General features: G+C 44.0%; 1 protein-coding gene across 1 annotated transcript; it reads left to right on the forward strand.

Moving 5' to 3' along the window:
* The first annotated feature begins 9,251 nt into the window (after nt 1–9,251).
* LOC108281973 (60S ribosomal protein L22-like) lies at nt 9,252–9,745 on the forward strand. The gene has a single exon (XM_037727600.1). The coding sequence runs from the start codon at nt 9,287–9,289 to the stop codon at nt 9,614–9,616; it is 330 nt and encodes a 109-aa protein (XP_037583528.1). The 5' UTR covers nt 9,252–9,286; the 3' UTR covers nt 9,617–9,745.
* The last annotated feature ends 3,174 nt before the right edge of the window (nt 9,746–12,919 follow it).

Below are 12,919 nucleotides of genomic sequence, written 5' to 3' on the forward strand. Positions count from 1 at the left end.
GAGTCACTGGGATTACAGGCACGTGCCACCATGCCCAGCTAATTTTTCGTATTTTTAGTAGAGACGGGGTCTCACCATGTTGACCAGGATGGTCTCGATCTCTTGACCTCGTGATCCACCCGCCTCGGCCTCCCACAGTGCTGGGATTACAGGCTTGAGCCACCGCGCCCGGCCGCCTTGTTCCTTTTTCTTGCTGTCCTCAGCCTTCTCACAGTGGTATTCATAGAGGCTGTTTTTTCACACTTTATTTTATTATCAAAAGGGATGTTCAGTGATGTGTCCTCTAGCTACACACTTAATGCTTTCTCAGTCTTTAGACTCAGTTTATCATGAAGCAGAAGGGTCATTTTTCCCATTGTAGAGGCAGCTCTAACACTTCCAAGAACTTCAACTTCTTTCTGCTTTAGTGCGTGAATGCTTAGTTTATTCTTACCATATGGCCTACTTTCAAAAGTGACATGGAATTTTTCAAAACATCTCTCTAAGATTTTTATTTTCTCATTGAGAAATAGTACGTTTTGCTCCCTGCTAGCCTTTTAGGGATAGCTTTGACCACTTGATTAGTTATTTTATTTATTTATTTATTTTTGAGACAGTCTCACTCTGTCGCCTAGGCTGTAGTGCAGTGGCACGATCTTGGCACACTGCAACCTCTGTCTCCTGGGTTCAAGCAATTCTCCTGCCTCAGCCTCTTGAGTAGCTGAGATTTCAGGCATGTGTCACCACACCCAGCTAATTTTTGTATTTTTAGGAGAAACGGCGTTTCACCATGTTGGTCAGGCTGCTCTTGAACTCCTTACCTTGTGATCTGCCCGCCTTGGCCTCCCAAAGTGCTGGAATTATAGGCATGAGCCACCATGCTTGGCCAACTTGATTACTTTTTAAGAGCCATTTTCCCACATTTTTCCATTTTTTTACATATGGCACCTCAAGGAACTCTGAAGAGACAAAAGAAGAATTGAAAAACAAGAACAAGGCTGGGCATGGTGGCACACGCCTATAATCCCAGCCCTTTGGGAGGCCAAGGCAGGCGGATCACCTGAGGTTGGGAGTTCAAGACCAGCCTGACCAACATGGAGAAACTCTGTCTCTACTAAAACTACAAAAATTAGCCGAGTATGATGGCATATGCCTGTAATTCCAGCTATTCAGGAGGCTGAGGAGGAGAATCACTTAAACCCAGGAGGCAGAGGTTGCAGTGAGCTGAGATTGTGCCATTGCACTCCAGCCTGGGCAACAAGAGCAAAACTCCGTCTCAAAAACAAAAAAAGAAAAAGAAAAGAAAATAACAAAGTTGGTGGACTTACACTTCCTGATTTCAAAACTTACAGCAAACTTATACTAATAAAAACAATTTAGTACTAACATACTGACACAAAAATAGATCGTTGTGACCAAATAGCACAGAAATACACTTTTGCATATTGAGTCCAACAATTTTTTTTTTTGAGACCGAGTTTCACTCTTGTTGCCCAGGCTGGAGTACAGTGGCGCAATCTTGGCTCACTGCAACCTCTGCCTCCTGTGTTCAAGTGATTCTTCTGCCTCAGCCTCCCAAGTAGCTCGGATTACAGGCATATGCCACCATGCCTGGCTAATTGTATTTTTAGTAGAGATGGGGTTTCTCCATGTTGGTTAGAATGGTCTCGTTCTGATGACCTCGTGATCCGCCTGCCTTAGCCTCCCAAAGTGCTGGGATTACAGGCGTGAGCCACCATGACCGGCTGAGTCCAACAATTTTTGACAAGTGTACTATGATGATACAATGGAAGACAGGATAGTATTTCTGTAGAAGGATGCTAGGAGAAAATGCACATCCGTATGCAACAGAATGAAAATGTACCCTTCCCTAACACAGACAAAAGTTAACTTAAAATGAATGATGGCTAGGCATGGTGGCTTATGCATATAATCATAGTGCTTGGGGAGGTCAAGGTGGGAGGATTGCTTGAGGCCAGGAGTTCAAGACCAGCCTGGATAACTTAGTGAGACTCCATCTCTAAAACAAAACAAAATTAGCCAGAGTATGTACCTCTACTCCCAACTGCTTGGCAGGCTGAGGTGGGAGGATTGGATTGCTTTAGCCCAGGTGTTCAGTGCTACAATGAGGGATGATTGCACCACTGGACTCCAGCCTAGGCAACAGAGCAAGACTCTGACTCAAAAGAAAAAAAAGGATGAAAGACTTAAGTGTAAATCACAAATCTATAAACTCTTAGATGAAAGTATAAGGCCAGGTGCGGTGGCTCACACCTGTAGTCCCAGCATTTGGAGAGGCAGAGGCAGGTGGACGAGGTCAGGAGTTCAAGACCAGCCTGGCCAGCATGGTGAAACCCTGCCTCTACTAAAAACACAAAAAATTAGAGGGGCATGGTGGTGCATGCCTGTAATGCCAGCTACTCAGGAGGCTGAGGTAGGAGGATTGCTTGAACTTGGCAGGCAGAGGTTGCCGTGAGCCGAGGCTAAGCCACTGCACTCCAGCCTGGCGATGGAGCGAGACTCTGTCTCAAAAAAAATAATAATAATAATATAAGGCAAAAGCTTTATGAACCTGGATTTTGCAATTATTTCCTGGATATGACACCAAAAGCATGACTCATAAGAGAAAAAATAAATGGAAATATGTGGAATTTCAAAACTTTTGGCACCAAAATAGGCAACCCATAGAATGAGAGAAAGTATTTCCAAGTCTTGTATCTGACAAGGAATTAATATGCAGACTGCTTAGAGAACTTAACAGGACCAGGCACGGTGGCTCATGCCTGTAATCCCAGCACTTTTTGAGGCCAAGGTGGGCAGATCACGAGGTCAGGAGTTTGAGACCAGGCTGACCAACATGGTGAAACCCCATCTCTACTAAAAATAACAAAAATTAGCTGGCCGTGGTGCAGCGCACCTGTAATCCCAGCTACTCAGGAGGCTGAGGCAGGAGAATCAATTAAATCTGGGAGGTGAAGGTTGCAGTGAGCCAAGATCGTGCCACTGCACTCCAGCCTGGGCAACAGAGCAAGACTCTGTCTCAAAAACAACAACAACAACAACAAAGTTAAAACAATGAAAAGCAAACTACCTGTTATGGAATAAATGTGTCCTCTTAAAATTCACTCATTCTAATTCATTTCCCTAATGTGACAAAGTTAAGGAATGCCTTCTTTGGAATATAATATGGATTGGTAAGAGTGAAGCCACAAGAATGAGATTGGTTACCTAATGTGGGTCCTCTGACAGCTTGCTTTTTTTTTTCTTTTTTGCTTTTATGATAATCTAGACAAAGCCTGCTTTTTTGCTCTCTGCCTTGGAGGATGCATTAGGATAGCTATCTGTGAGGCTAGGCATGGTGGTTCATGCCTGTAATCCCAGAGCTTTTGGAGGCTGAGGTGGGCAGATCACCTTGAGCCCAGGAGTTCAAGACCAGCCTGAACAACATGATGAAGCCCCATTTCTACAAAAAATACAAAAATGAGCTGGGCGTGGTGGCACATGCCTGTAGTTCCAGCTACTCAGGAAGCTGAGATGGGGGGCTCACCCGAGCCCAGGGAAGCCAAAGCTGCAGTGAGCTGTGATCATGCCATTGCACTCCAGCCTAGGTGACAGAGAAAACAAACAAAACAAAAGAGACGGCTATCCGTGAGTCAGAAAACAGGCACTCGTCAGACACTAAATCTGCCAGTACCTAATTTTTTTTGTAATTTTGTCTTTGGACACTGGCAAGAGCTCACAAAAGAGGACAGGCAGGCTGGGTACGGTGGCTCATGCCTATAATGCCAGCACTTTAGGACGGGAAGGCAGAAGGATCACTTGAACTCAGGAGTTCAAGACCAGCCTAGGCAGTGTGGCAAGGCCCCGTCTCTAAAAAAATAAAAAAAAAGATGCATAGAGAAAGCTTTCATCTTACTAGGGTACATTAAAAAAATCAAGTACAAAATTTTGGTGAATATAAGGACAATAAAGGCAATACTGATGTGGTCTCAGAATTGAGAATAAATATCATTGCATAATAAGGAAGAGATGAACTGTTGTAAAAAGTTGCAAAGAACTTGGTGCATTGTGCTCCAGTGCTACTGTTTTGGGGAAAGTAGAACTAGGAAGTGATGAAACTTGATATTGAGTTGACAGTATTTCTTAGAAGTGTTGAAACTTGGTTCCTCTTGGCTGCGTATACTAAAATGTGAGGAGAAGCCGGGCGCCATGGCTCACACCTGTAATCCCAGCACTTTGGGAGGCTGAGGGCAGATTACTTGAGGTTAGGAGTTTGAGACCAGCCTGGCCAACGTGGTACAACTCTGTCTCTGCTAAAAATACAAAAATTAGCCGGTTGTGGTGGCGCATGCCTGTAATCCTAGCTGCTCGGGAGGCTGAGGCAGGAGAATCGCTTGAACTCGGGTGGCAGAGGTTGCAGTGAGCCAAGATCACACCACTGCCACTCCAGCCTGGGCAAATAGAGTGAGAGTCTGTCTCAAAAAATAAGTAAATAAATAAATATGAGTAGAGAAAAATGTTGGAGATGGAATTATTAAGCAAGAAGAAATTGAAATGAAAATGTTTATAAAACAATTATTACAAAGATGGAAAGGGAAAGGCATGTTGGAAAGAAAACACCAAGGGCATGTCCAAGACCTTTTGATAGGAAGAGTAGTATGCTTGTGAACCATGGACCCAGCTACCTCAGCAGTAAAATAGCTCCTTTGGGCACAGTGGCCCAAGGGAGCTATTTTACTGAATGTAATCTAGTACTTTGGCTTAAGCCTGTAATCTCAGCACTTTGGGAGGCCAAGGTGGCAGATCACCTGAGGTCAGGAGTTCAAGACCAGCCTGGCCAACATGGTGAAACCCTGTCTCTACTAAAAATACAAAAATTGGCTGGGCATGGTGGCCCATGCTTGTAATCCCAGCTACTCAGGAGGCTGAGGCAGGATAATCACTTGAACCTGTGAGGTAGAGGTTGCAGTGAGCCAAAATGGCACCACTGCACTCCAGCCTAGGCAGCAGAGCAAGACTCCATCTCAAAAAAAAAGAAAAGCTCCTTTGAACTGAAAGTGAAGGTCACAGGAAGAAATGAATGAAAGTTGTTGGACCTGTATGATTTTACAGGAAATATCCACGGATATTTGCTATGGTATTCTTAGAGATGGGTGGACCACTTGAGGTCAGGAGTTCAAGACCAGCCTGGCCAACATGGTGAAACCCCTATCTCTACTAAAAATACAAAATTAGCCAGGCATGGTAACACATGCCTGTAATCCCAGCTACTTGGGAGGCTGAGGCAGAATTGCTTGAACACAGGAGGCGGAGGTTGCAGTGAACTAAGATCACACCATTGCATTCCATCCTGGACAACAAGAGTGGTACTCGGCTGGGCACGGTGGCACACACCTGTAATCCCAGCACTTTGGGAGGTGGGTGGATCAATCACAAGGTCAGAAGATCGAGACTATCCTGGCCAACATGGTGAAACCCCGTCTCTTAAAAATAATAATTAAAAAAAAAAAGTGAAACTCAGTCTCAAAAAAATAAAAATTAAAAAAAAAACTTTCATTAGTTGAATAGATAGTGGATTTGTTTTGGTAAAGTCAGTTAACAGAATTTTTCTTTCCATTTTGTATTCTCTTGGATCCTTGAGTTGCTTGAAGTTTATGTGTAATAGACATGTAGAATTAATTTTTTTTTTCTTTTTAGAGACAGCTTCTCACTCTGTCATCCAGGCTAGAGTGCAGTGGTGTGATCATAGTTCACAGCAGCCTTGAATACCTGGGCTCATGGCATCCTCCTGCCTCAGTGTCCCAAGTGGTTAAGACTATTAGTGCATGGAACCAAACTCAGTTAACTTTTTTTTTTTTTTTTTGTAGAAATGGAGTCTTGCTATCTTGCTCAGGCTGGTCTTGAACTCCTGGCCTTGAGCCATCTTCCTGCCTCAATATCCCAAAGTGTTGTGATTGCAGGCATGAGTCATGGTGCCTGGCAACAAGTTTAATTCTCGTATGGTTTTAAAATCGATGCTTAACTAAAGAGCCTTTGAAACACGACATTTTAGTATTTGTTGTGATTTTACTACTGGCGTTGTGTGGCAGGTACAGGATATCCACCCCCATCCCACCCCTGAACTCTAATGTCTAACTCTCATGTCAGACAGTGACTTTTGGCCCTCAGAGGAAGCAGAAACCTCTCTCCTCCATCATGTTCTGCCCATCCCCTTCCAGGATCCTCATGTTTTTCTGGCTTGCCTGTGTGCATGCTTCTCTGAATCCCAGGGTGAGCATATTGGTCGCAGGGTCGAGCACTACGGCCTCAGTGTGTTGCTGATTGCGCGCACAGTCACTCCTGGTCAGTTCCCATAAGTGGCCATTCCTGTACTTCAGGAGCAATGGGACATGCCATGGCAGTGCAGCAAACGCAGCCTCGCCCTTGGCCACATGGTCTTCTTGGGACCATCTCTCTAGTGTCCTCTCCCATTTCCAGCTCAAGCATTTGGCAGCCCTCCTGGATCTCCACCATCTCAGACGTTCTGTTGATTCAAATAGCTCAGTGGTGAGGAATATGCAATACCCTTAGGGCTGAATCAGGTTGAGGGGGAAGCTTATGAGACGTACTTCTCAAACTTTCACAGGAAATATGGATCTTCGAATTCAGTTTCTGATTCAGCAGGGTAAGAGTAGGACGTGAGGTTGGGCACAGTGGCTGACACCTGTAATCCCAGTACTTTGGAAGGCCGGGATGAGCAGATCACCTGAAGTTGGGAGTTCGAGACCAGCCTTACCAATATGGAGAAATCCCGTCTCTACTAAACATGTAAAATTAACTGAATGTGGTGGCGCATGCCTGTAATTCCAGCTACTCGAGAGGCTGAGGCAGGAGAATTGCTTGAACCTGGGAGGCTGAGGTTGCAGTGAGTCAAGAGTACGCTATTGTACTCCAGCCTGGACAATAAGAGTGAGACTCCATCTAAAAAAAAAGAGTAGGACATGAAAATCTGCATTCCTCACTTGCTTCCAGGTGTTATCTGTGTTGTTGATCCTTGGACTTCAATAGGCAGGCAGGGGCCAGATCACATGGGATCTTGTCAGCCATGTTGTAGACAGTTTCTGGATTTTGAGCAAAGCAGCAATTTTCATTAGTGTTTGAAGAACCTTACTCCTTCTCTTGGGTGGAAAAAAAGATGGTAGAGGGGAGCTGGAGGACCAGTTTGAAAACCATAGTAGTAGTTGCAAGACAGGTTGTGCTAGCCTGGATTTGGATAATGTTAGTGGATCTTAAGAGAAAGTTGTGTATTTAGAAATCCAGATATGGGCCGGGCGCGGTGGCTCACGCTTGTAATCCCAGCACTTTGGGAGGCCGAGGCGGGTGGATCGCAAGGTCAAGAGATCGAGACCATCCTGGTCAACATGGTGAAACCCCGTCTCTACTAAAAATACAAAAATTAGCTGGGCATGGTGGCGCACGCCTGTACTCCCAGCTACTTGGGAGGCTGAGGCAGGAGAATTGCTTGAACCCAGGAGGCGGAGGTTGCAGTGAGCCGAGATCGCTCCATTGCACTCCAGCCTGGGTAACAAGAGCGAAACTCCGTCTCAAAAAAAACAAAAACAAAAAAAACAAACAAACAAAAAAAAAAAAGAAATCCAGATATGAACCTGAGCTGTGTTTTTGGAGCTGGGTGGGATGGCAGAGAAAGGCCCTACCATTACCACTATTTAGTGGAGTCTGGACATAAAGGACCAATGATGATAGTGTTCAGTGCAGTAGAGAAGGGTGTGGGGATCTGAGAGCATATGATGATGGAGGGGATTCCCAAACTAGCCTGAGAGGTTACTGGAGGCTTCCCTGGTGCGAACACTGATGCTCCAATTAAAACCTGAAGCCTGGCCAGGTGCAGTGGCTCACACCTGTAATCCCCGCACTTTGGGAGTCTGAGGCAGGTGAATCATGAGGTGAAGAGATCAAGACCATCCTGGCCAACATGGTGAAACCCTGTCTCTACTAAAAATACAAAAAGTAGGTGGGCGTAGTGGTGCGTGCCTGTAGTCCCAGCTACTCGGGAGGCTGAGGCAGGAGAATCACTTGAACCTGAGAGGCAGAGGTTGCAGTGAGCTGAGATCATGCCACTGCACTCCAACCTGGTGACAGAGTGAGACTCCGTCTCAAAAATAAACAAACAAAACCTGAATTCTGTGGCTCACGCCTGTAATCCCAGCACTTTGGGAGGCCAAGGCAGGCAGGTCACGAGGTCAAGAGATCGAGACCATCCTGGCCAATATGGTGAAACCCCATCTTAAAATAAAATAAAATAACAACAAAAAAAAAACCCTGAATCCTGAGTAGGAGTGAACCAGGCAGAGATAGCTTCTATAGAACTTCTGAAGAAGTGAAAAGAGGAGAGTCAAGGGTGCCTCCTACTGTCCAGATCCCCTGGGCGCTGCCTCTCTCTCAGAGGAACAAGGCTCAGGGGAGTTGATAGAAGGGGAAGTCAAGGGTTATGTTTCATGTTCAGCCATGGTATATTTGAGCCAAACAAGGGCAGATGTTGAGCAGGCCATTGGACCTGGGAGTCTGGAGCTTGAGAGGAAGATCTGGATGGAATATTGAGAATATTATCATATGGAGGTTATTTGAAGCCCTGGGTCCAGAATAGGCCAACTGGTTTCAGAGTTAGGAGCAAATTATAACAGAAAACGAGTGATCAAGTGCTGGCAACCCCTGAGGTTAGCAGGAGGAAGACCCTGTAAGAGATTGGGCGGGCCATGAGGCAGGAGGAGTAAGAGATGGATGTCCTCTCCTGGAAGCCTCCAGAAGAAGGTATCTCAAGAAGATAGAGTGGCCAACTCTGTCACAGGTAACTGAGAGTTTGAACAAGACAAGGAAACAGGATTGACTGTAGATTTTGACAACTTGCATTTTTTATAACTTGCATGGAAATGTATTTCAAATAGACCTCCAAGGGCTGGGTGCGATGGCTCACACCTGTAATCCCTGCACTTTGGGAGGCTGAGGCAAGTGGATCACCTGAGGTCAGGAGTTTGAGACCAGTCTGGCCAATATGGTGAAACTCTGTCTCTACTAAAAATAAAAAATATTAGCTAGGTGTGGTGGCAGGCACCTGTAATCCCAGTTACTAAGGAGGCTGAGGCAGGAGAATCGCTTGAACCTAGGAGGCGGAGGTTGCAGTGAGCCGAGATCACACCATTGCACTCCGGCTGGGGGACAAGAGGGAAACTCTCTCCAAAAAAAAAAAAAAAAAAAAAAAAAAAATAGATCTCATAGTTCGCTCATCTCCCTTTCTGCCTCCGCTGCCGCCATGGCTCCCATGAAAAAGCTTGTGGCGAAGGGGGGCAAAAAAAAGAAGCAGGTTCTGAAGTTCACGCTTGATTGCACCTACCCTGTAGAAGATAGAATCATGGATGCTGCCAATTTTGAGCAGTTTTTGCAAGAAAGGATCAAAGTGAACAGAAAAGCCTGGAACCTTGGTGGAGGGGTGGTGACCATCGAAAGGAGCAAGAGCCAGATGACCGTGACGTCTGAGGTGCCTTTCTCCAAAAGGTATTTGAAATATCTCACCAAAAAATATTTAAAGAAGAATAATCTACGTGATTGGTTGCACGTAGTTGCTAATAGCAAAGAGAGTTAGGAATTACGTTACTTTCAGATTAACCAGGACGAAGAAGAGGAGGAAGACTAGGATTAAATTTTATTTGTCTGGAATATTTTGTATGTGTTCTTGAATAAAAGTTAGGAACCAAAAAAAAAAAAAAAAAAAAGATCTCTAAGATGTGGCCTAGGGGGCATTATTGCCTATGGCAAGTGTAACCCCTGGGACTATCTGTCTGGAAGACACTTTTTCAATGCTGGTACAAACTAAAATACATACTGGATGGTATCATACTATACATATTACCATACCACTTGCCATTTCTACTTAGCATCCCATACACAGACACATAAATCCCTATTCTCTCCTACCCCCAGGTCCTGATAATCTGTATTCTGTTTTCTCTCTGTGTGAATTTGACTATGCTAGGCACCTCATCTAAGTGAAAACATACAATATTTGTACTTCTGTATCTGGCTAATTTCACTTAGTATAATATTTTCAAGATTCATCCATGTGGTGGCACATATCAGAAATTCTTGTTTAGTGCCTGAATAATTTTCCATAGTTAAAACACACTTTTCTCATCCATTTATATGTTGGTAAACATGTGGGTTTGCAACAATCACATTTTTTATTTGTTTGTTTGTTTGTTTTGAGATGGAGTTTCACTCTTGTTGCCCAGGCTGGAGTGCAATGGTGTTATCATGGCTCACCACAACCTCCGCCTCCCGGGTTCAAGCTATTTTCCTGCCTCAGCCTCCTGAGTAGCTGGGATTACAGGCTTGCTAATGACCCACTAGTTTTGTGTTTTTAGTAGAGGTGGGGTTTTACCATGTTGGTCAGGGCTGGTCTCGAACTCCTGACCTCAGGTGATCCGCCCTCCTTGGTCTCCCAAAGTGCTGGGATTACAGGTGTGAGCCACCGTGCCTGGCCACAATCACATTTGGACTACTGTGAATAAGGCTGCTATAGAATTAGAATACAAGTGTCTGTGTGAGTCCCTGCCTTCAATTTTCTAGGAAGGAAATTGTGTGAGATGTACAAGTAAGTAGTTCTGTCGGAAATAACTGGGTCAGAAATTTTATGAATGCCAGGGCCCAGCCAGTTGTCTTTTGTTTTCTTAACTATGTCCCATCTCTGTAAATGTCCCAACTGATGGGAGATTAGTGCAAAGCAAAAGATCAAAAGAAAGGGGCTACAGGGAGTATGTTTGGTATCATCTGATTTTCATTAACAATGACAATTGGTTAATAGATATCTACAGAACTCTCCACTCCAAATCAACAAAATATACATTTGTAGCACAACATCACACTTATTCTAAAATTGATCACATAATTGGAAGTAAAACATTCCTCAGTCAAAGAATGGAAATCATAACAAACAGTGTCTCTGACTACAGTGCAATCAAAATAGAACTCAGGATTAAGAAACTCACTTAAAACTGCACAACTACATGGAAACTGAACAACCTGCTCCTGAATGACTACTGCGTCAATAACAAAATTAAGGCAGAAATAAATAATTTATTTGAAGCCAGTGAGAACAAAGATACAACATACCAGAATCTCTGGGACACAGCCAAAGCAATGTTTAGAGGAAAATTCGTAGCACTAAATGCCCACAAGAGAAAGCAGGAAAGATCTAAAATTGACAAAAAGAACTAGAGAAGCAAGAGCAAACGAAGTCAAAAGCTCACAGAAGACAAGAAATAGAAGGAGACAGAACTGAAGGAGACAGAGACGTGAAAGACTCTTCAAAAAAATCAATGAATCCAGGAGTTGGTTTTTTGAAAAGATCAACAAAATAGATAAACCACTAGCCAGATTAATAAGAAGAGAGAGAAGAATGCAATAGACTCAATAAAAAATGATAAAGGCAATATCACCACTGATCCCTCAGAAATACAAACTACCATCAGAGAATACTACAAACACATCTATGCAAATAAACTAGAAAATATAGAAGAAATGGATAAACTCCTGGACGTATACACTCTCCCAAGACTAAACCAGGAAGAAGTTGAATCCCTGAATAGACCAGTGACAAAGTCTGAAACTGAGTCTATAATTAATAGCCTACCAACCAAAAAAAAAGCCAGGACCAGACAAATTCACAGCCAAATTCTAGTAGAGATACCAACAGGAGCTGGTACCATTCCTTCTGAAACTACTTCAAACAATAGAAAAAGAGGGACTCCTCCCTAACTCATTTTATAAGGCCAGCATCATGCTGATACCAAAACTTGGCAGAGACACAACAAAAAAGGAAAATATCAGGCCAATAGCCCTGATGAACATGGTGCAAAAATCTTCAATAAAATACTGGCAAACTGAATCCACCAGGACATCAAAAAGGTTATTCACCACGATCAAGTCGGCTTCATGCCTGGGATGCAAGGCTGGTTCAACATACGCAAATCAATAAATGTAATCCATCACATAAACTGAACCAATGACAAAAACCACATTATTATCTCAATAGACACAGAAAAGGCTTTCAATAAAATTCAACACCCCTGCATGCTAAAAGCTCTCAAACTAGGTATTGATGGAACGTATCTCAAAATAATAGCTATTTATGACAAACCTACAGCCAGCATCATACTGAATGGGCAAAAGCTGGGAGCATTCCCTTTGAAAACTGGCACAAGACAAAGATGCCCTCTCTCACCACTCCTATTCAACACAGTATTGGAGGAAGTTCTGGGCAGGGCCATCAGGTAAGATAAATAAATCAAGGTATTCAAATAGGGAGAGGAAGTCAAATTGTCTCTGTGTGCAGATGACATGACTGTATATTTAGAAAACCCCATCATCAGGCCGGGCGCGGTGGCTCACGCCTGTAATCCCAGCACTTTGGGAAGCCGAGGCGGGTGGATCACGAGGTCAAGAGATCAAGACCATCCTGGTCAACACGGTGAAACCCTGTCTCTACTAAAACTACAAAAAATTAGCTGGGCATGGTGGCGCGTGCCTGTAATCGCAGCTACTCAGGAGGCTGAGGCAGGAGAATTGCCTGAACCCAGGAGGCGGCGGTAGCGGTGAGCCGAGATCGCGCCATTGCACTCCAGCCTGGGTAACAAGAGTGAAACTCCGCCTCAAAAAAAAAAAAAAGAAAACCCCATCATCTCGGCCCAAAATCTCCTTAAGCTGATAAGCAACTTCACCAAAGACTCAGGATACAAAATCAATGTGAAAAAAATCACAAGCATTCCTATACACCAATAATAGACAAACAGCCAAATCATGAGTGAACTCTCATTCACAGTTGCTACAAAGAGAATAAAATATCTGGGAATACAACTTAGAAAGGATGTGAAGGACCTCTTCAAGGAGA

Source organism: Cebus imitator, unplaced genomic scaffold, assembly GCF_001604975.1.
Source record: "Cebus imitator isolate Cc_AM_T3 unplaced genomic scaffold, Cebus_imitator-1.0 Scaffold234, whole genome shotgun sequence".
In the NCBI taxonomy this organism is placed as follows: Eukaryota; Metazoa; Chordata; class Mammalia; order Primates; family Cebidae; genus Cebus; species Cebus imitator.

Excerpts from the sequence above, each read along its gene's own strand:
- LOC108281973 (XM_037727600.1), top strand. The coding sequence starts at position 9,287 with ATGGCTCCCATGAAAAAGCTTGTGGCGAAGGGGGGCAAAAAAAAGAAG.